Here is a 23,990-nt window from a genome sequence, read left to right on the forward strand (position 1 = left end):
AATGTCCTCCTGCCCCCGCCCCTACAAATCGAACCCTGGTCATACACACTATCGTTGCTGTCGGGTGGAAACCTTTGTCCAAAATGGTTCCTTTATTATTTTAAAATCGTGAAAATAGCCGATCTGCAATGTGAACTTGTAGATCGGCTATTTTCACTTTTTTTCTTTAGTTCATACAATACCTACAAAACTATCAACTATATTTTTTGCCATGGCCAATCATTACATCTGTCTATGTATATGTTTAACATTTATGTTCACAGGTACTTGCTTCAATAAGCCTGGACAAATATATTTCAACTCCTTTCACATTTCTAAGCCAGGCAGGGACAGATCTGCTTTGGCTTATCTTCGTGGATGTCATTGTCGATTTCAGATGTTTTCCTTTTGTTTAAGTTTCATGACTGCATATGTAACTTGAGATAAACATAAAGTCCTCTTTAATTGACACTGTATGGAAATGATGTGTTTTTATGTTTCATTGCATTTTAATATCTCTTGGATCCTTATTCTCAATAAATTGAGCTAAATTAGTGAGCGAGCGTGTCCTAATAGGCTTACCTGCATTATATCTATTATGCTTAATATCAATTTATAAATTAATATCAATTTACAAACTTCTCATAATGGGTATTTATTCAAGTGAGATCATGTTTGCATCACTGGAGTACATTCACAAATTTATGTAATAAAATAATTCATAGAAAATCAAAGCTAAGAAAAATATATTTCTCACGGTCACAGTGATTATAATCTGAGCTATTGCGGAGGAATAGAATGGCTTTGAAAGTGCTTGACAACTGAAAAGACATGGAATTACCACTGAAATGCTTGCAGATGATACAACATGCATTCAAGACAGGCATGAAGAAAATAATGTAGTTGGTAAAGTACTATTCACAATCTTTACATCCTTTGATAAACAGGCTAAATGATGCTCATAGTCCAGTTTCAAACATTCTTTGCACAGCTATAGGATATTTTTTTGTGTGCCAAATAGCAATTGGAAACCAGTTTAGAGCCAAGTCATGCAGTACTTTAACCTTAGTTACAGGGTACTTGAGCTTCATTCAAGGAATTACACATACTGTACATTTCGTTTTACATGGAAGCCATAGAGCCAAGTGAGAATAGATACAGTATAATGCTTTTGTGCAAAGCAGTTTGCATCAATAGTGAAAGTCTAACACTTGCTGACCTTACATTTGGTCCTCTCAACTAAAGTTTCTGCTACAGTACAAGTGCTTTGAAGGTTCAGCATGTTGCCCGAACATTTGTACATTGCAGTCCATCTTAACATGATAATGGAAAGTTTTAATAGTCTATTTATTGACTCTTTGAGCCAGGGTTATCTGAATCACATGATTGTCTTGTTTCTCCTTTATCTGAATCGTTAGAAGGTAATTCCTCAGGTGTATTTAGGTCAGTCTTGCTGGATTGTGTGCTTGGAGCCTGGGAGGAAGCATCGCCTGTTCTGGATGGCTGTGTCCCATTCACGCACACCACAGTCCCCTCCGACTTGCTGAAATTGAACAGCTTCCCGGGACTGAATGTCCTGTTGGGAGATTGTGACCTTTCCTGGCCACCGGGGGCAGCAGAGGCATTCACCGCCGTTGCTCCAACTGCCCCTGCCAGTTCCTTTTTCACCTCGGGTGACTTCAGGAACTTGAAATTCAGGAAGCCGGGGAGTTTGGCCTCGCTTCCTGTAGGGGACTGGGCAGGAGAGCGCGACTTCCCCTGGAGCGGGATGATCTGCTTCAGCTTCATCACGTTATTGTTGCACAGCAGAGAACTGGGCCTCTTGGGCTTGTCCCCCGGCTTGCCCCCCGAGGTCTTATCATGGTGGTGGTGGTGGGGATCTGCCTTGTGGTACTCGCTCTCCTGGCGAGCCTCTGCCTGCAGCTCAGCCTGACGTTGCATCTCCTCCTCCTCTCGACGCCGCCTAAGCTGCTGCTGAAAGTGCTGTTGTGCCTGGCGCTCGTGTTTCTGCTCCGCAGACAGACCGAGGAGTTAAGAAGAAGAGAGTGAGTGAGCAGGAAAGCAAGAGACTGAGAAATTTTGAGAAAGAGAAAACAAGGCAGCGTGTTAACCCTACTTAATCGTACACAGAGCTGGGAAGATTACATTTAAAATGTACTCACTTACAGATGACTAATTACCTGCATGTAATTGTAATCAGTAATGCAACAAAAGTATTGTAATCTGATTACTTTCAGTAACCTGTGGATTACTTCATTTAAAGGTGTATTTGGGAGTAATCCAAAGAATTGAAATGATCACATAACCTTACATATGAGGTTATCTGATTACAATTACATGCAGGTAATCAGTAAGCTGTTACAAATTACATTGGATGCAACCTATATTGTACTCTGTATATTGCACTATTCATGCATCAACTGCTGCATTAATAGTACAATTTACAGATTTTCATATTCATACTTCATTCATAATATGTTGATTGTTGTTGGTGTTTTCATTTATTTAATAAATATTTTCATATTGTAGGTATTACTGAGGGATCACACCAAATATCGTTGTAGTGTGCAATGACAATAAAGGCATTCTATTCAAGGCATTCTATACCTTTCCAACCTCGGCCATACGATGACCTTCATACCTTCATACATCGTGTCAGATGAAAGAAGCTGGAGTTTGAGATAGTGGCAGAGATCTAAAGATTATGTGTTGTGAAATAACAGTTCCCTATAAAACATGCCATTTCCGCTGTTTACAAAGCTGTCACCTAATTCAGCAGGCAGCGCCTCACACAGAGAAGCTGTTATGTTTTTCAGAGTCACTGTCTGGTGACAGTGAAATTTACACAGCATATTATGCTGCTAACCTCAACTTACTGTGTATGACCACTTTACTTCTGCTTTGGTATACAGCAAACACACAGTGATGATCTACAGGTTGGTCAGTGCATCTGTTTAGTGAAACTCCTCAATGTCAGGTGAAAAGAAACGGCTGGCGACTCAACGTGTATCCACGGAGGAGTTTCTCAAACTGTCAAGGACCCCCAAAATGTATTTGGCTGCGGACCCCCATCTCCGCACACCCTGGCACAAAAATATATTTTGTGCCAGGGACCTCCAGAAGCAAAGATTTTAGTTAAAAATCTTCTCTATTAAAAATATATATATATTCAAAGATTTGCACAAACTTTCAAGATTTAAAAAAAATAGCAGCTCTAAAAGCTCATAGTGCGGCACGAAGTGATGCGCTATGACATTGTATATTTGCTATTTATGAATAGCCAAAGTATAAAATAGCCAAGGTATAAGATATGGTTAAAGTGGTAAAAATGATTGTGACGCTATATTAAAAAGAAATTCTGGGGACGTTATTGGCATAACGACTACATTGGGGTTATACTATTTCGACATACCATACAAAGACCGAGGGGCACAAAATAAGACAGACTCACAGTATGATACAAGTCTCACAAAGTAGAGCAAGCTTTCAAGTATGCTTTTGTTCGAAGGTCTTTCAAGCTATAAGATAACTACAGTATACCTTGAAAGCTTCCCTTCGTCGGTACTCTAGCTTGGCCATCTCGTCTGCTACCCAGCCAGGGATATCAGGGATGGAAACATGGATGACGTACTTTAGGAGAATTGCAAAGTGCTGTAAACCACCAACACCACAAAGGGACAGGATGAACAGACAAGTTACATAAAGGCACAATCCATCACAATCCACATTTTTGTCAAAACAAAAATAGAGCTCTTTAACACATACAATGTCTTCAGTGGATTTGCATTTGCTATTGTTGCTACACACACAAAAGTGTGAGTGCACAAAAATACAGCTACAAAAACGGATTGATTTGACTTTTACATTTGCAGCAAAGCCAGACAACAGATAATAACAGCTGAGCACCCTATACACACCACTATGTCTCCTTCAGGCTGCTAGCTGAACTCGAGAATGAAACTGAAACCTCACACACCACCACTTACATAGCCTTGACCTTAGTGTTGGTGGACACATTACAGCAGGCATACCTCTAGCAAGACAATGCAGATAATAGTCATCTCTGGACTCAGCCAGGGGAATAGCCGTTGAAGCTGCCCGCATTGACCGATCAGGTAACAGTTCACTATGATGGCTATCAGTCCCATGGCCTCCATCACTGTCTGTTAATGCCAAAAAGAGAAAGGGAAATATAAAGGTTGTCAACTTCAAATATAATAAAATAATGTAATATTAATTTAGGCTTTAATTTACATTTCTATAAAGTGTGCCTTTTTCTTAGAGCAAGAAACAAAAGATACTGACCTGCCATCGGCCAATAGTGTCCACCCTTTGTCCAAAGGGCCTCTGCAGACCCGTGCAGAGCTTCAGGCCATCGCTGCGTATCTCGATTATGTTGTTGATGAGAGCACACATAGCAGCCAGAGGAAAGGCCGAAGAGAAGAGAACCACATAGCCAAACTGAACAAACATCTCCTGGTAGTCTTGAAGAGTGTCCTGTTGAGGTCAAAAGTCACCAGTGTTCTCATGGATAATGTTTGTGGAGATCAGAGCATGTGAGCGGAGCGGAGCGGGTGAAAATGCCGCTCCGCGCTCCAGGGGGCTGAAATGCCGCTCGCTATTCGCTCATGTTAAAACCCCCCGCGCTCCGCTCCCCGTCGCTCCTCGCTCACGTTGATTTGCGCAAATCTCGCTCCACGCTCCGCTCAAACCGGGTCGCTCAACAGTAAAAAAAAGAAAAGAAAAAGAAAGTAGAAATTCTAATGACATCTCGGTGCGCTGTGCACTGCGGATGTCTGTGTGTCTCTGAGTCCGTGCGACCGGGCATGCTCAAACATTCGGTGCGCGGCCCCCGCGAGGGCGGCCTGGAGCGGGAGGCGGTCCTCGCTCTGAGTAGCGCTCCAACCTTTTTATAACCAGCTCCGTGCTCACGTCAAAATCGCGTCGCTCCGCTCACATGCTCTGGTGGAGATGGAAATCTACATTCCCACAAACAATGGTCCCAGAGAAGCCCCCACCAGCCAAACCTCTTCAACATGGCTTTCCCCAGCTAACTGCATACCCCCGTCTCACTATTCCACAGTTTGTATTGATTTTATTCCATAGTCTTAGCCTTTTCTTAGTGTTTTTCCTAATAAAGTTGATTTTCTTTTGTTGTTGTGTGTGTGTGTGTGTGTGTGTGTGTGTGTGTATGTCCGCTACTTAGAAAAGCGCTATATAAATTTAAGCTAGACATAGTACAAAGGACCCCAATGGAAACAAGCCATAGGCTTTCTTGGGTTTAAAATCCTCTTAGCAGACCTTGAATTGAACTGCACTTTCCTGTGCTTTTTTTGCAAACTGCTAATGAAGTATACAATCAATCAATCAATCAATCACATCAAAAGTTAAAAATACGTCGGTCACCAACACTTGCTGACATTGAAGCAGTTTGGAAAATAAGGGAGAATAGAGTCTCACCTCGTATGTCTGCATACAGCTCTCAATCTCAGCCTGGGTGAGAGTGACAGTTCTGGGTTCTTGCGGCGGATCAATCCAAGATTTCTTGTCCTCTTTTCCCTCGCTGACATTTTTTCTTCGCTTACACAGAGAATCACATCCATTCAGCGAGACGGCAGCACTCCTCTCCTTGGTATCCTGCTGAAATGCAGATTAGCATTAGGATTGTGCTTGTGAGCTTGTAGATCTGCTAGTTTTGCTATTTTGAAGGGGGGGGGTTGCAAATATGTAACCAAACAGAAATATGAAGCAGAGCTTGAGACTAAATGACTACACTGTATCAATTAGAACACATGCTCTTTTTTCCATTTCCTCAAAAATAAGGGTTTTGGACAGCTCATCTCTCATGTCTCTCCTCTCGCTCTGTCCTCGTTTCCTGTCCCTCTACACAGGTACAGGTTCTGATGTGGACAGGCTTTGCACCCCCAGGTGGACAGGCTTCACACACACCTGAGACAGTGTCTCACAGTCGCTGTCATCATCGCAGCTGTCAAAAATGCTAGACGCGCCGTACATCCCTTCCTCCACCAGTGTGGGACTGTCCTCCAGGGAACTGTCGTCTGCTGTTGGTTGTGTTTCCGCGGTGACATCCTGATAGTCGACCTTCTCTGAGAAGCCGACCTTCCGTTGACGCAGGGCGCTGTCGCTCATGTCCCACTCTTCCTCTGTGAGTCTGAACCCGGCTTTCAGATCGCCTCTCTTTTTTGGTTCTGTGTTGCCGTCAGCCCCGCCTATGACAGCAATCCCCCTTGGCCCCAGGAAGGAGTAGGCCGTCATCGACGCCTGAGCCTTTCCCAGGGCCAGGCGGCCATATTTGAGTACGATTGCCTGAAGGAGTTCCCACACCACCCTGGGGGTGAAGACGCCCAGCTTGTGGTGCTCGTACAGATACGGCTGGAGGACCTCTTTGATGTTCTGTAGGAACTGGCGGAAGATCAACAGAGTGGCTAGCATCTGTGAAGAGTATGAAAGAATGGTAAATGCTTCAGCACCAGCATGTACTCTATTGTAGATACTTAAATTAGTATTATATTGTTGTAGAAGCCCAAGGTGCAAAAGCAGCACAATGGCTGAATTATGATCCTGTCATTTTGTTGAAATGTAAGGCTTTTAAGGCTTACAGTTAATGTATACTTCATTGACTGACAATTGAGAACAGAAACGTATTTTCAAAAGAAAAAGCCTCTAGTGTGTCTCTGATATAAGTGACATCTGTCGTTACCTCCTTCAATCGCTCCATATCCTTGAGGTAGAATCCAATGTAAAAAAGGCTAAGGTAGGAGTTGATGAATTCAAACTGTGAATCAAAGAGTAAACATTACAACTGCATAAAGAACCATACATCAATACCAGTCCTATTGAAATATCAAGCAGCAAACAAAGCCTGACTTACAAAAACCATCTTGATGATGAGATTATTCTCATAGGCACTCTGTAGTCTATAGTTCTCTGGAAAAGACCCCAAAACAGGTTCACAAAAGTATTATTCAGTGTTGAGGTGAATAGTGAGAGTGAAATGAGAGTAATGACTGTTCCCTTGCCATGCAACTGTTGCCCAAGCTCCCTTACCTTTGCTAGAGAAGGCAGTTACAAGCAAAGGAACATCACAGTAAAAAGATTAATTCCTTCATCAGTATGCATGTGGCTAGACATTGTTCTCCTCAAACTATTCCACATACTAACAAGTTCCCTAGCATTAGTTGCTGTCAAATGCAGCTAATGCATTTTAGTTAAATGGTTAAATCACTATATTCTGGTAGTAATCATCGCTATAGTGTTTGTATAGAAATTACATTTTGAGGTGGGTTGCAAAATTTCAACCAATCAGGAGAGAGTAGTAGAGTACCCATTTATCAGCTTAACTTTTCTAGATTTCCAGTTCCAATTTTGTCAGCTTTGTGTCATCACTTCAAATTTCACTTGTTTGATCTATATCCTGTCTGAGTTCTCTAGCCTGATTGGATAACATTGGTATCCCAACCTGAAAATGTATTTTTGGTTTTATGAAGAGCTGGAGAGACATGGAGACTCCTGTTACTGAACAAACACTCTAGTGATAGTCTATACAGCAATGAGTCAATCAATTACTATAAAAAAAATATATTAAAAAAAGATCGAAAATTCTTTTATTTTGCATTTTTGAAAATAGCTACAAGCTCACAATGTGTCGTGTCGCGACACGTTGTGAGCATGTAGATATGCTAGCTTCGAAACATTTGTACAAAAATGTGCGTACATTTTCGACATGCCCAATATACTGTAGGGACACCAGAGTTAAAGAGCTCAATTTGGCTTAATTGATAATATTGTTGCATACTGTGTCTTAAAGAAGAAACACAAAGCACCGACTGCTTGACTGTTGGTCTTGAGTTCACTGTTCAAGTTTGTTTTCAGGCTCTTACCCATGTCATTGAGCCAGTAGGCAATTTTCTTGTACACCTCATCACATATCGTCACAGTAATGGCCAGAATTATCTTAGGAATGAATCTGGTAATGCCAGGAAGTTCCTTAATGTCCATCACCACCTCCTGTCAAATGAATTAAGCGTATGAGACACAGTCATCTTTATTAATTAAACCAATAAGACCGGAGGCCGATTCTACAAATGTTTCTGAAAAACTTATGTTTCTATGTCAGTGGTTCTCAAACTTTTTCATGTCAAGGACCCCCAAAATTATATGTATTTGGCCGCGGACCGACATCTCAAAATATGTTGTTCCAGGGACCCCCAGAAGCAAAGATTTTAGTTAAAAAAAAATTTGCTTTAAAAAGTATATACAATATATTCAAAGATTTGCACACATTTTCACGATTTTTCTGAAATAGCAGATCTCCAAGCCCCATAGCACAAAGTGACGTGCTATGACCTTGTATATCTGCTATTTTTTAATAGCCAAAGTATAACATAAAGTGGTTAACATCTAAAATGACACAGATGCTTTCCCGGCTGTAATGGGTTAAAGGTTATTCACCTAATGCACTGTATTCAACACATAGCTGTACTTGAAAGCCAAATGCACTGATGTGAATCGACACACTAGTAGCGCTTTGGGCATGAATGTGACAGCTCACAAAGCATCACACTAATAACACCCTGAAAACTGAGTAGGATGGATTCACATTTTCTATTTAATGACTACTGCTGTATTACACAAATGCATTATCTTTTTTTCATAGATACCCAGTAGGAAAGCAGAGAGATAGATTGTGTTGGGGAGGGACAGGAATGCTCTGGTGGGATCTGATTCTAGGCCAGCAAGTCCATGTGTGATTCTGGCAGTGAGTGACTCAACCACTACGCCTCAATGGGCACCATCACTCTACAGTAAACGTATGTTTAAAGGGAAGAATGCATCTAATAAATACAAAATAAATCCCACTAGTGGTATTATAGCTATCAAAAAACGTCAAACAGTAAATGGGTTTCTTGGTTGGGCTGTATTATCCATCACTAACCTGCAGTTCCAGACAGAGCAGCATGGCCACAAAGACAAAGCAAAGACAGAGCAGGCATATTGGCAGGCTGACCAGCCACCGGAACAAGGTCCTCTTCCAGGGAGGGTAGTAGAACTCCTCACATCCTGTAATGGGACTGCAACGCTTCACCCCCTTGGACAGTTGATGAGCAAGACAGAGTGGATATTTTTTACTTTTTATGTCATATGTTGGCATTTACGTTGGTGAAAAATGTGTGAAAATGGGCTTCACTCTGAGTAGAAATACAGTATTTCTCAGGCTCAACACCAATCTCTAACTGAAATGTTGTTCAGTGTTCACATAGTTTGGTAAAGTAGGTCAACATTTTGTGCAGAGAATACATCATTATTCATCTTGCGCATCTTTGCAACAGTCACAATTACATTTCCTGTGGGTATTGTGGGTGAGATGAGGTGAGAACGCCAGATGGTACAGTATACAGTACAGATCAAGTATAACAAAATAAACTCAAACTTAACAAGAAGGACACATTAACTAGAAAAACTGCTCCAGGTCAGGTAGGTTATTGTGGCCCCCTGGTGGCGCTATAATAGGCCAATGTGAAAAGGGTGCCATTTCTTCCACTGCCTTTCACAGCAATCGTACATGATTTGAGGCATTTTGTTCAAAAAATGTGTTTTGCAAAAATCGGCCTGCTGGTGGCGCTATAACAGGCCAATGTGAAAAGGGTGGCATTTCTTCCTTGGCCTAGTGGGAAAGTGTGTGCAAGATTTCATGGATATCGCATGCTGCTTTCATGATTTGAGGCATTTTGTTCAAAACGGACCAATCCTGAAAACTTTGGAAGCCAATGTTAGCCAATAAGGATGGAATATGAAAAATCGGACAGATCCGTCTTGATCACATAACTATAGAGATACTGTGTACCGATTTGCGTGATGCTCGGACAAAATCTGTAAGAGTAATATAAAAAACATCGGCATCCTGATGGCGCTGTAACAGGCCGAACTGAAAAATTCAGGGCAGAGGTCCTGCTCTGGCATCCAGGGTGTGCACAGTTTCGCTGCGAAATGCAGTACTCAAAATGCAATAATAACAAATCATAAAGCCTCTTATTGACTCATAAGGTCAAGTATCATAATTCTTCATAATTACTGGTCACTCACTGACTTTTCTTTCTTTCTAAATTCAGTGCACTTTTTTGAGCCTACTACTACCACATACCTTGTACTAGAAATGTCATTGAAACTTCAACATGTTCAGCTATACAGAGAATGGTGTGCTTGTACTTTTCTTTTTACAATTATATATTTTTTGTTACATTTATTATAATGAGAGTCTAAGGGAAAATTATCCCATTTTTCTAGAGCACTTTTTTTTTTTTTAGCTCTAATTACTCTGTCATACTTTCACCTAGAAACTTCATTCTCTAAATCTTTGAATTTTCATTGGTGATTTAATATTGTTTTGAAAAATGTATACTTTTTGCAATATTGAACTTTATTCATACATTTTTTATCCCATAGAGAATGTATTATGAAAATCATCAAACCCACCTCACTTTGCAGCCTCATTACTCTGGCATACTTTATCGTAGAATCGTGGTTCAAATGGCATTCGAATACGTCACACGTTTTTTACGAAATCGCAGTTCAAGTTTTTAAAATGTTGTCCCCTTATAGACTCTCCATTACGATCAATGTTAAATTTCAAGCTATTTTCGCAATAACATCTTGACTAAAACACTTTTTTAACTCGCTCTATAAACCATGTTTTTAATCGCACACGTTGTGCCTTAATATCTCGGGCCACTCACAGTAAAAAAATTAATTGCATTTGACTTTTACTTTTTGATATATAGCCATTCGTTCTGACACATGGCTGGGTTTTAAACAGCCATAACTCCAGTTTGCAGCATGCTACAGTCTAAAACTTGGTGTGTGGATTAAACCACCAATAGCAGATGTGACTTAGGGACTGGCTGTAATTGCTGAAGCCCCACCCCCCTCTGTGTTCCTAATGGCTGGGATTTTAACAGCCATAACTTCAGTTCGCAGCATGCTACAGGTTCGAAACTTGGTTTAGACCATCAATAGGGACGGGCTGTAATTGCTGAAGCCCCGCCCCCTCTGTGTTCCTATTGGCTGGGGTTTTAACAGTTATAACTCCAGTTCGCAGCATGCTAAAGGCTTCACACTTGGTATGTGGTCTTAAAGGGACATTTCATATTTCTGTCTGGGGGCTCTAAAAAGCCTGAGTAGAAGATAAAAGTCGACGATAAAATTACTTTTTTGAAAGTGAAATATCCCTTTAAGGGGTGGGCAGCAATCGCTGAAGCCCCGGCCCCTCTTCTTTCCCATTAACTAGGGTTTAAACAGCCATAACTCCAGTTCCCAGAATGCTACAGTCTCAAAACTTGGTTTGTGGACTTTGACCATCAATAGGGACGGACTGTAATTGCTGAAGCCCCACCCCCTCTGTGTTCTTTTTGGCTGAGGTTTAAACAGCCATAACTCCAGTTCGCAGCATGCTACAGGCTCCAAACTTGGTGGATGGTACCACCGACTTCCAATTTAATCAGAAAGTGGAGTTCAATGGTGCAACCCAGACGTGGATCTGTTCACTTCCGGTTTTACCAGGAAGTGGTCGTACAGGCGACAAAGTGAGTTATTTGAGTAAAAGTACTTAAGTGCTTATAGTGATTATGGTGAGTAAAAAGTAACTTATTTGAGTAAAAGTAATCAAAGTGAGTTAAAAGTACTTAATTTGTTTCACAATAGCAACATCTATTAGACCGTAGCAACCATGGTTTTACCTAACTTTTTGGACTTAAAGTTAGATAAAGTTATTGGAATAAAGTTATTCCACTGAAATGCTAAATCTTTTGTAAAAGTATTCTATTCAATACAATTTATGTTAAGCATATTAAAGGGTAAGTGATATTCTATATATATATATTTATTTTTAAAGGTTAAAGTACTATATTATGATAGTAGTCATTGCTACATAGCGTTTGTTCGGTCACAGGGGTCTCTCCAGCTCTTTAGTAAACAGAATATAGTACATTTTCAGGTAGGTGACAACATTTAAGCCAATAAGGAGAGAGCACTGAAAATGCATTTTCTGTTTAATAAAGAGCTGGGAGACATGGGAGACTATACTTTTACTGAACAAACACTCTATAGCAATGAGTACTATCAGAATAGTTTATTTAACATTTATTTTAACAAAAGTAAATCCCTTACCCTACCTTTAAAGGTATTGTAGGGAACATTAAGCCTAAATTTAAAATATATATATATATATTTTTTTTGCATTTTTTCCCCTCTATCAGCCACTATATAATGATGCTGGGGTGTTTTCCTGCATTGAAACACAGTCCTCCTTCTGAAATCCGTATTTTCCCTAATGTTTATGTGTTCTATGTTTATGTCCGGTACGTAAATTAACGCACACATGTGCGCGTCCGTGCGCGTCCGTGTCCGTATGAACGTTTACTTTCGGTTTTAAAACGCTCTCAAACTTCATTTTTGAGGCACAGAATTTACTTTTAAGATAGCGTGTGGATAGAATGTAGTTGTTTAACTTCATATATGTGGTCAATTTATCATGAAAGAGCCTATTTAAAAATAAAAATTCAGAGAACCAGCAGGGCGGGAATTTCCGGGAAATAGTAACCCAATAAAGCAACCTGTTTTCGGGCACCATCCCTTCAAAAGTACCTCTCTATGGAAGTCCCTCCTGCGTCACCCCCTGGTGGTCGGGGAAAAGTTCTGCTGGTGTTTATTTACCTCTGAACTCGCCGTGTATCCCTTTAATGCTTTTACATTTGTATTCCATTGATGTTGTAATGTTATTGAAACTTTTTGTAAGGAACATTCTGCTTAAAAAATGTTCTAATCCACAACAATTTCTAGTTACTTTAGTTACTAGTTAGTTACTAGTTAGTTAGTTACTAGTTACTTTACTAAAGCACAGACCATCATTATAGAACCCTGAACCCTTAATGTCTTATGATTATTGTTATGAAGCACTATGAGTATTTATAAGTACAAAGTGTCATAAACAGATTATATATAATATGTTTATAACAGTATAAGTATGCTTATAATGTATAATAGACATGGGATGCATAGTAGGCCTAAGTGTTACCCACTAGCCGATTCTGTGGCTGAAAGAAGCCCTTCCTTTTTCAAAAGTACTGCGCCCAACGTGGGGCTCGAACCCACGACCCTGAGATTAAGAGTCTCATGCTCTACCGACTGAGCTAGCCGGGCATGCAGCATGTGCTGGTAAATACCCAATTTAAACACACCCGCCCGCCCTTCCCCCTACATCCTTCCACTCCATTCTTTCAAGAGCCACGTGGTGGGTGGCGGGGGGAAGGGTGTCAACACATTGGGGAATGAATAGAGACCGCTACCTCCCTGCTGGAATTCGCCCCGCGGGGTCTCCAAGACTACAGACCACATTACTCACTGCTGTGCAAACATATCACTCCAGTCTGCCACTCATTCATAAAAACTGATAGTATTTAGACCATGGACAAGATCTCTGGGGCACAAAGTTACACTAATAGTGCAACCTCTTCTATATGAGGAGATGGTAATCGGTAAACTGTATAGTCAAGAGGAAAGACAAGAGGACAGAAGTAGTGAGATCAAACCACAGAACTGCTGGACCAGAGTGTTTGTAACAACATACATTTTGAATTATCAGATTGAGACTTCCTTTCATACTATAATTATATTGTATGAATGTAAATCTGTCTCCACTGCTATACGAGCCCTTACAGGGTGCCTACTGCATATTGAGTTGTCGTGGCCGAGTGGTTAAGGCGATGGACTAGAAATCCATTGGGATCTTCCCGCGCAGGTTCGAATCCTGCCGACAACGATCTCCTTTTATAAGGGCAGCCGTAGCTGAGTGGACAGAGAGACCAGCTGGGAAGGTCACCAGTTCGACCCTTGGCTCGCCCGGTCTATGTGTCGAAGCGTCTCTGAGCCAAAACACTTTAACCGTAACTGATCCCTGGGTACTGTATTAATAGCACCCACTGCTGCTAATAGTTAGGATAGGTAGATTTGACAACTAAAAAGTGGACACAAATATTATTATTATTGCAGTGCAGTGTTAATTTTGACAGTAATTTTTTTTATGTCGTTTTAGTCAGTCTTTTGATTAAAATTCCATTTAGTTTTAGTCATATTTTAGTAATCTGAAATGTCTAGTTTTAGCTGACTAATTAACATAATATTTTAGTCGACTAAATCTACAGTTGATTTAGTTGACTAAAATGTATCTTGGCGGGGCCGTGATGGTGTTGTAATGCCTTATTTATAATTATCTGCCTGCCGAAAATAGCACATCAGCTGCGACGAATTGTGAGCTACTACTTCTACTATTTTCGGAGCACGACACCCGTGCACAACCAAGCACATAATGTGTTGTCGTGGCCGAGTGGTTAAGGCGATAGACTAGAAATCTATTGGGATCTTCCCGCGCAGGTTCGAATCCTGCCGACAACGACCTCCTTTTATGAGGGCAGCCGTAGCTGAGTGGAGAGAGAGACCAGCTTGGAAGGTCACCAGTTCGACCCTTGGCTCGCCCGGTCTATGTGTCGAAGTGTTTCAGTCTTTTGATAAAAAATCCATTTAGTTTTAGTCATATTTTAGTCATCTGAAATGTCTAGTTTTAGCTGACTAATTATCATAATATCTTAGTCGACTAAATCCACAGTTGATTTAGTTGACTAAAATGTATCTTGGTGGGGCCGTGATGGTGTTGTAATGCCTTATTTATAATTATCTGCCTGCCGAAAATAACAGATCAGCTGCGACGAATTGTGAGCTACTATTTTACTATTTCTACTATTTTCGGAGCACGACACCCATGCACAACCATGTATAAAATGTGTTGTCGTGGCCGAGTGGTTAAGGCGATAGACTAGAAATCTATTGGGATCTTCCCGCGCAGGTTCGAATCCTGCCGACAACGATCTTCTTTTATAAAGGCAGCCGTAGCTGCTTATATATATTTCTAACTATTTCAGCTTGACTTCATATTTTTACTATATATTGTTACTTATTTATACAGTATTTAGTCAATAGTTGCCTCACCATGACAAATTCATTGTTTGTGCAAAATATACCTGGAAATACAAAATAATTCAGATTCTTCTGACAGGGTCAAAGGTAAAACAAAAACTCCTATTACATAGTAACATACACAATCCTCTGTGTTATTCTATCCATTTGTAACTCTGAGAGTGTACAAATGTACACTCTCAGAGTTACATTGACACTCAAGATTTGACTGTGTAGGTGTCAAAACATGGGGAGGAATACACACCCTGAACTGTGGCCGCTGCTCCTCCAGAGACTCTGCTGGGGTGTCCAATGTGCCCCATTTGTACGCCAGCTCAGCCTCGCGTCTCTTCCAGCGCTCCAGGAAGAGTGTAGCCCACACAACGTTGAAGAGGGCGAACACCACACAACAGATATCCTGACTGGTCTGTGTGGGCAGAGAGAAGACTCACTCACACTGATGGAACAAATACTTGAAATGATTATTATGCCACCCACAGTAGATTCACTTCACTTGTTTGGTATTTCAATTATTTTCATAAATCCTCAGTCATCCATCCTACCGGTATTTACTTTTCAGTATTGATTTAACTTGGTGTAGTTACTTATATTTATATCATGATTATCATGGCCAAAGTAATTAGTATTCTAATATTATATCTTTAATCATAAAAATGCTTAAACCTTGAAATGGCACTAAAACATACTGGAATCACTTTAACTTACATTTTGTTAATACTTTATGTATGTGTTTTGTCTTTTGTGAACATCCTTTTTATTGAAAAACAAATAACAAATTCAGTCACTCGCTGATACCCAGCAGCAGGTAATCACAACGAGAGAAACACATCCATTAATTAAAACAATACCTAATAATAACTAACTACCTATGAACCTGATATTCATTTAGTTGTGTATTGTACATCTACAGTGAATTAATAACTTTTATCACTTTTATAGTGATAAAAACATCTTTTATAGATCTTACATCCTCTCATTCCTAATTACTAGTCACCAAATGGTACATGATGGCGCTTGAAACAATGAGATCATAAAAACTATGCATTTATATACCTTACTATGAATAACCTTACTACAACACGTTTAGGTATTCAATCACCCAATTAGAAATGTTGCTGAACTATTAGGCCCCATGTACCTGGTTATCTTCTGCTAGAATCCAAAGCAGAAAGCCAACAACAGCAGGGTACAGCATTGAGTTGGTGTAGAAACCCAACCAGGCAAAGTACATGGCAATTTTCACTCCAAAGTAGTCACAGATATCATCTAAAACACAGACAAATAATTAAGAAACAAAATCCTCCAATTAAAAAAAATATTATTCATTTTCAGTTTGTCAATCTAAACAATTATGAACATACACATTTATAGCACTTTTAGCTTCAAACATACTAATGACCCTTAAACTGTAAAATGTTTGTTAGATTAGTAATTTCCAAATCAAAAGTCTCCACCACTCTTCTTGCTCTCATCCGGGTTGCAAGCTTGTAGATTGGCTATTTTCTTTCAGGAGATTTGGTGTAGAGGTAAAAAAGGAGGGGACTAAGTAATAGACCCCCGGGGGACCCCAGTCAACTAAGTATATAAGGTTTAAGTGGTTAATACACAAACGCTTTCATCAACATTATTATATTTAAACGTTTAAGTTAAAGGGTGACTTGGAATAGATAATCTTGTCCATTGTCTTACTGCTCTCTATTGCATGCAGGACATTGTGAGATTGCTGGTACTCACCCAGAGGCTGCCTTTCACAGACTGCCTGGACCCACGATGTCATCAGCTGGCTGAGGATCCTCTGCTCATGAAGGGGAAACATCTGATGGATCACTCCTCTAGCCACCAGCTCTGGGACTAGGGTGGAATACATTCACTGTCATCGCTGCACTGTCATTCACTGTCATACTTCTTTAGTGCCTGATGACTATTTGAGTATATGCTGCAGGTGTTTCTGCACTGGAGGTAATGTTTTAATGTCCTGGGCTATAGGCTGCACCCGCTGAACAGAACTTCAGTCCTACGTCAGGGCATAAAGCCCCTACAAGAGGCTTAGTAGTTTGAAACTAGTGAGTTACTAAATTATTTTGCTAGTAGTGTGTAGTAGACTGTTTGACAGCATGCCTGAATAGGCACGCATAGGTGAATCACACATGAAAACCTAAGTTCCAGCGACCAAAATCATGTGAATGAAGTGACGACATGAAGAACATCTTCGCCTCCTGTGTGAACACACCTTTAACAGCCATTCACTCTACTACAACTAGGCTAAGTTAGGGGTCTTAGGGTGGGGACGTGCACCTGGCCCTAGAACACTAGCTTGGGAAATACAGAATATTAGATTAGCACTGAATATCACAAACAAATATCAAGTTCTTCACTGTGCATTAAATTTATAGATGAATGGCTGACTTCATCTATTTTTACCCCAAATCCTATTGTTCATTTGTGAGGACATGTGAAAATCTGACTTCTCACTGTGTTATGTGCCTGTGAGCTCTCTGTAAGATTAATGTTAAAAATCAGCAAAGTGGCCCTTTAGGATGAAGTATTATAAATCAACATTATGTATAGACAATATAGATTATCTATAAGGCTATATCATACGTATACAGTATATAACAGATTATACAATGTGCAGGGTGACATATACAGCAGAGTGCCTCAATGGAGGCATGGCAGGCCTATAATGCAGAAGCCAATGGATGAAAACCATTCTCTGCTGTGTGTTTTCAGAAGTACTTTTCATTTGTTCGAGATCAGCGGTTCCCAACCTTTTCTGGATCAGGGCCCATTTGAAAATCTTGAAAGCGCTTGCGGCTTTCATTTTTTGGCTAAGACATTTGGTGTAGACTTAAAAAAGGATGGGACCAAGTATAGACCCCTCAGGGCCCCGGGCATCAAAGAACAAATGTTTTAAGAGTGGTTATGAGCAAAGAAAAGCTCAAGCACGAATAAACAACAGCCTACTGATTGGTTGTCCCTCCAGGAAGTGAATGTTGTGAAGCACCTCGCCATGTTTGGCTCGCAGGTTGATCAGCCAGTACTGAATGATGCTCTGCCGCTCCTGAAAACAGTTCAGAGTGGATGAGGGGAAAAAAGGATGTGTACATGAGATGTATTTTGACATTGAAGACTGTCTGGTTTTGCCTGCAGGGCCCACAGCCTCTCTAACCGCTAACCTCCTCTAACCTGTGAGGTAAAAAAGCAGAGCTCGCTCTCTATGTTCTCATAGATGTTGTCTTCCTCACAGGAAAAGCGCCGCGTCCCGCCGCCATACTGTGGTTTGACTGCTTTGTGCATGCCCATCTGTTCAGCTCCCCGCAGTAAGCTAAGGACAGAGAGGGAAAATTAAGTGATTAAAATGCTCGGTTAGAGGTAGAATTAAAACTGCTGAGAGGTTAGCATGCCAGCAGTTTGATCCTTTAAGTGTGTACTTACAGTACACACGAACACTCAGTGGCAAGTTCTCTCTCTCTCTCTCTCTCTCTCTCTCTGACACACACACACACACACACACACACACACACACACACACACACACACACACACACACACACACACACACACACACACACACACACACACACACACACACACACACACACACACACACACACACCTCTGATTCTATTTCCGTCATACTTGCCGCACAGGAATGTTTATAAAGCATGAAGTGTGATATTCTGTAGTTGAAGATTTAATTGTGAATAATATATTAATTTGAGTAAATGTAATGGTGAGTAGGAAGTACAGCCAGAATCACAGCCAGAATAAATAATTTAGAATGAGAAAAATATCCCACTCTCTTCTCACATCTATCTTTTGAAATGCGGAAATGCACACATGTGTATGCAAAAATAAAAAAGACCCAGCAATTCACTTCACTATGATGCCCAACTCTGTGCTGGGTACATAAGCAATAAGCATATAGGTAAGGGCACACAGCAACTCACACACACTAAGAAATGTCTTACTTCTCAAATGTAGTAGTAATGAAGAATGCATGGCCCTGGGTGTGTTTGTGTTGTCGTATCTGAATGTTCACTTGTGGGATTCCAACGCGGATCTGATTCAGAAGCCACAACAATGTGTGGTCATCTATACTGTCTGGAACCAGAGAGAGGACCTGGTTTTAATAGCACATCCACATCAAAAAAAGTACCTTTATAGTCAACAACACTTACATATGACGTGAGCTTAGTCTTGAATACAAACTTTCAATTGATTAAAATACTGTGTTGCTTTTTTTTTACATTACATTTTTCTTCCTAGCCATTTTACAGAGATGATAGATTTCCTGCTGCATAGGGAGGCTGAACCAGGCCCATTCTTCAACCTCTGACAGAAGGGCCAGACAATTGCCGAGCAGTGACACAGAAAGGTCAGTTCAGTTAGATCACTAGGCTAATATGCTAGCAAAACATGTCTTCTACAATTTGAAATGATGGGCACAGTCAGTGACTGCTCCTGTTGTGAGGCTATATTAATAGATGATTTTGAAACAAACTTATCCTAGTCATAATGGAACCAATTTGCAGAGGAGAGCATTGTGTATGTGTATATATATATATATATATATATATATATATATATATATATATATATATATATATATATATATATATATATATATATATTATTTTATGTACAGTATGTGAAATCGTACAAAATAGAATAGGGATTAACATTTTTGCCTCACCTTCAGTATTCTAAGAGGACTAAAACAATAGATAAAAGTTAGATGTGTGTTGCTATGTACATAAAAGTGTTATCTAACCATCCACAAGCCTGAAAGTCAAAATCAAAACAGTAGCGGACAGTCTCTAGACAAGCAAATACTGTAAATGGAAGGGATCTAGGACTAATCGTACCCCAGGATCGCTCCGGGTCTCGGTCATGTGTCTGAGTGGTTGGCTAATGGCCAAAGCTGTCCTAATGAGACTGCTCTGCTCTCTCTCTCCGTAATGGTTCATTGGTCAAAGCAGGAAGAATGGAAGGAGGGAGGGGTTGACCTTACCTGGGAATGTCATCAGGATATCACAGTTCTCAGTGGGCACCATCTTCAGCCAGGACCTACGAGACATGATGTACCGTCTGGCTTGCAGGAGGCGTTTCCCAAACAATTTATCTGAAGGGAGACGTTTCAAAGAAAAAGGCATACATAAGGAAAAGAAAGCGAGGTCAGAAAGCGAGGTTCAGAGAGTGAGTCGAGAAAGTGGCCTGTGAGAAAGGTGTCACAGGACTGAATGAATGACGCTGCGAGCACAAGAGAAACGCATCGACAGATGGTAATATTTTCTCATCAGAGTGATCAGGGACACAGCTGACAGCTTAGTGAAGCAGAACTTGAACCAATCTGCCCATGACTGCCACTCTGTTACTCATCAACACCAGCCATTTGGCCATAAACTATGTTGTTTTATCACCTCTCTCAGCTAGAAAAAGACAGAACAGTACAGTACTTCTCAACACCAGAGATAATTGTTCACTGTCCATGAAGGTTAACTGTATCGCTCATCCAGCCACTCTTTGTCCTGCATGAGCAAATGTCAGCCTCTGTCAAATCATTTCATCACATGACCTGTCAGTGGGACTTAATGCTTAACATAGAGCTGCATCCATTTACAAATTGTAATTACTTTCAGGGCTCTTCAAAACCGCCACCAACTTGGTTCCCAGCCCTGTTTGGTCTCTGTCCAGTACTTATAGCACTTTACTGCTATACTGCAAAAATAATAATATTGAAGCTGCACTGCACTGTATGCACGCACCCACACACACGTCTCTCAGACACACACAAACTAGCCACAGAGCACTTGTGCAATTAATCACTTTGTCACTATGTCTGTCCTTCTAGCCAAGCATCACTCCATCACTGAGCTGCCCCATTAGACCATTCCTGCACAAAGCCATATCGCTCACTTTCAACGCCAACGCCACTTCTATTCTAATCCCTAATAGCATTATAAATCTGCATGCTATACCAGCAAGTACGATGAACCGTAAATGGAGCTATGGTGTCCTTTTGGTGGTGGTCAAAGGGGCTATGTTCCTTTATTCCTTTCTGCATTCAGTAAAGTGGAGATGTATTATTTAGCTAGGGCATGCTTTAAAGGCAATTTACTTTGGAAAATATAAATGAACCTACCAAACGTATTAATTGGATAGTGTGCCTGTGTGCGTGCGCGCGCGCGTGTGTGTGTGTGTGTGTGTGTGTGTCTGTCAGAATCAGTTTTATTGTCACATCACAGGTTTACACATGTAAATCAGTGGTTGAAATGTGTTTTTGTGCAAGCTCCATCATTTCGTTGTTTTCAGGAAAAGAGGGGGGGGGGGGTGCAGAGAAAGGGAGAGGAGAGCTTAGAACAAGCAGAAGGTATGTACATGAAATTAGTTATAAGGTGCAAAAGTGTGTGTGTGTGTGTGTGTGTGTGTGTGTGTGTGTGTGTGTGTGTGTGTGTGTGTGTGTGTGTGTGTGTGTGTGTGTGTGTGTGTGTGTGTGTGTGTGTGTGTGTGTGTGTGTGTGTGTGTGTGTTTCTGTGGGAGGATATGGGTGTGTCTTTGATTCTGTGTGTTTTTTCCTGTACAGAACTTCTGACTACAGGAAAAGTCTGGCCTCGCTATTGACATAGTGGTGCAATTTAATCCATCTCATGATTCTACCCCGATTCCCTCTCCGTCCTACCTATCCTACAAGTGTTGGACCACTAGAACTGACGCTTTATAGTGAATAACTCCACTGACTGACATCATTGCTCATAGCTCGATCCTTTGCCAAGTCATTTGCCTCAAACACTTTGTTCCAGAGAAAATGCCTGGAACTGCATTTCAGCATTACAGAGAAATTCTAAACAATACCATCACTTTAAATATAGGCTACTGCATGGTGATTCTACAGGCCAGCTGCTGTGGAGCTACAGCAGTGGTGGTGACTGTGGAACACTGCTCTCAAAATTAGCAATACTGCAGAGAACAAGATGAGAGGCAAATATCACCGTTGCTGAGGAATAAGGAATTGCTCATTTATTTTTTTGTAGAGTATATATTAATGGAGTGAGTGTGGCGCCTCTTTCACCTTGTTCTGTGTACAGTACTGTATGAAAGCAACACCTTGACTTGAGCTGTTTGAGTGCAAGCCTTGGTAACCATCTATGTCATTCTTACTCTTCTGTGGAACATATTAATTCATTCATTAATTAATAATTGCCCTGTTTGTGAAAAATTATATCTAAGTGAAGTTTGACCTGAGACCTAAGATGACTTGACAGCCATTTCTGAAGGTCCTAAATTAACAGCCGCCATATTGTTGATCAATGTACCCTTTCTTACACTAATTAAAGTTTGTCAGGAGCTGTCAACTTCTGAAATGAAGCTCCCACCTCTGTGTGGGTGTTGTAGAATGAACAAAAGCAGAAGGAAGTGTAGTCAAATGATCTGTAGTGGTGGCATGATGATAACACTGTATAAGACATCAACAAAATATGAATATCCATGACTCATCTGTTCCGAGCTATATTATATTGGAACTGTCTGGACCTTTCAGCAATCAGCACCATGGTGATCTTGTGTCCACCTCTGGGCAACATTTGTACCCACAAATGAAATGAAAATCAGTTTCAGCAAGAAAAAACTGTTGTTATGGCTCTGACAAAGTATGGGGATACAATCTTCCCCACTGTGCTCTTTTACAGCTGCTTGTAGCTTAAGATGAAAGAAGAAAAACAGGATTTAAAGAATTTGTTCAATGACAATTGCAACGAAACGAAATTATGCAGACTCTGCACATTTTATGTTTCTTCACTGTCTATTCAAAACGCCTGCAAATCAAACCCGATGCAACTAGCTTACAACCTGCAGAGTGACGTTATAGCTACCTGCATTTTTATAAGTAAAGCCTGCAGGACTTATTTCTGCACCTGTGGACCACAACGACCTGATACTTATTGGGCCTGTCTCTCAATCGGAATGCGTAGCCTATGCTATGCAGCAAGGGGCAAAGCAAGAAAGAAAGAAAGGGCAAACCAAAACTCAAACCACGATAAGAAGAATGACAGCAAATTGCCCACTTTTGGTATTGTACGGGTTCGGTTGGATCGAATAGCCTCTCAGGGTATCCTGCACCATCGTAAACACACACACACACACACACACACACACACACACACACACACACACACACACACACACACACCCTCTCTCTCCCCTTTTTCATTTAGCAAATCAACACTAATAGCCTACATCTGGTCCCCATCGGTTATACCTGCAGTGCATGCGAGACAAATACACGGTTTTATTTTAGATTTTTGTCGTGACACTCACCGAGCACGCCGGATGGCATTGAAGAAATGTGCTGCTGCTTGGTCCTGTCCTGCTCGGTTGGCACGCTTCTGTCCATCCTCTCCCCTGCTGCTGCGACGTCGGTGGGACTGTTGCTAGATATGCTGCCACTGTTTACATCGGAATCAGCTGCAGGCAGCATGTTGCCTGCTGCTGCAAAGATCTATGAGAAATGGTCGGCGTGCAACTTGAAAATGCGCCTGGCAGGAGGAATTAATTGTATTGCATAATCGCTCTGTGTTGCTGCGCGGGGAAAGCCCTGGTGATCTGATGATGATGATGATGATGATGATGATTGTCACGGAGGAGGAAGATGGACATGTATGATGACACCTACACATTACGCGCTCCAGTCGTAACTGGTGACGACACAACAGTTGGAGGGGACACCGCGTCCCACGGGGGAGGCAGAAATATATATCATCATTCATCACCATGCACATGGCTGATCAATCGTAGGACAGCACGCTCCGTTTATTGGGCATAATGTTGACAGGCAGCAGGCTATGGTCTGCATACTGTTATTATGGCATTTAGTTAAGTGAATAAGCAGCCATGGCCAAGTAAAAAAGAATATGCAATAACAAACCACATTAACAAAACGGTCGACAGCTTCGTTAAAAACGGAATGG

At 41.0% G+C, this 23,990-nt stretch overlaps 1 protein-coding gene across 2 annotated transcripts; it reads right to left on the reverse strand.

The window, feature by feature from the left end:
• Nucleotides 1-666: 666 nt before the first annotated feature.
• ano8a (anoctamin 8a) lies at nt 667-23,513 on the reverse strand. 2 transcript variants are annotated; one of them, XM_084057563.1, is made up of 18 exons: nt 23,341-23,513; nt 20,039-20,149; nt 18,996-19,128; nt 18,211-18,349; nt 17,989-18,085; nt 16,759-16,875; nt 16,163-16,290; nt 15,269-15,430; nt 8,936-9,088; nt 7,881-8,007; nt 6,872-6,927; nt 6,701-6,775; nt 5,929-6,432; nt 5,440-5,616; nt 4,285-4,476; nt 4,011-4,142; nt 3,520-3,630; nt 667-1,986 (listed from the first exon to the last, which is right to left on the reverse strand). In XM_084057563.1, exons 1-18 carry the CDS (start codon nt 23,498-23,500, stop codon nt 1,327-1,329), a joined length of 3,234 nt encoding a protein of 1,077 aa, XP_083913689.1. In that variant the 5' UTR covers nt 23,501-23,513; the 3' UTR covers nt 667-1,326. The 2 variants fall into 2 exon arrangements, with proteins under 2 accessions (XP_083913689.1, XP_083913688.1); XM_084057562.1 differs by having other exon boundaries at nt 5,440-5,619.
• Between the last annotated feature and the right edge of the window lie 477 nt (nt 23,514-23,990).

The sequence above is a fragment of the Gymnoscopelus microlampas genome, assembly GCF_963454915.1.
Source record: "Gymnoscopelus microlampas genome assembly, chromosome: 5".
Classification (NCBI taxonomy): domain Eukaryota; kingdom Metazoa; phylum Chordata; class Actinopteri; order Myctophiformes; family Myctophidae; genus Gymnoscopelus; species Gymnoscopelus microlampas.

Bases quoted from the DNA above. Each gene is read 5' to 3' on its own strand.
- ano8a (XM_084057562.1), bottom strand. From the start codon at position 23,500: ATGCTGCCTGCAGCTGATTCCGATGTAAACAGTGGCAGCATATCTAGC. The intron at 16,291-16,758 runs GTGAGTACCAGC...TCTGTGTTTTAG, and splicing joins CTGTGAAAGGCAGCCTCTGG to ATGATATCTGTGACTACTTT. The intron at 1,987-3,519 runs GTATACTGTAGT...TCTGCGGAGCAG, and splicing joins GACGAAGGGAAGCTTTCAAG to AAACACGAGCGCCAGGCACA.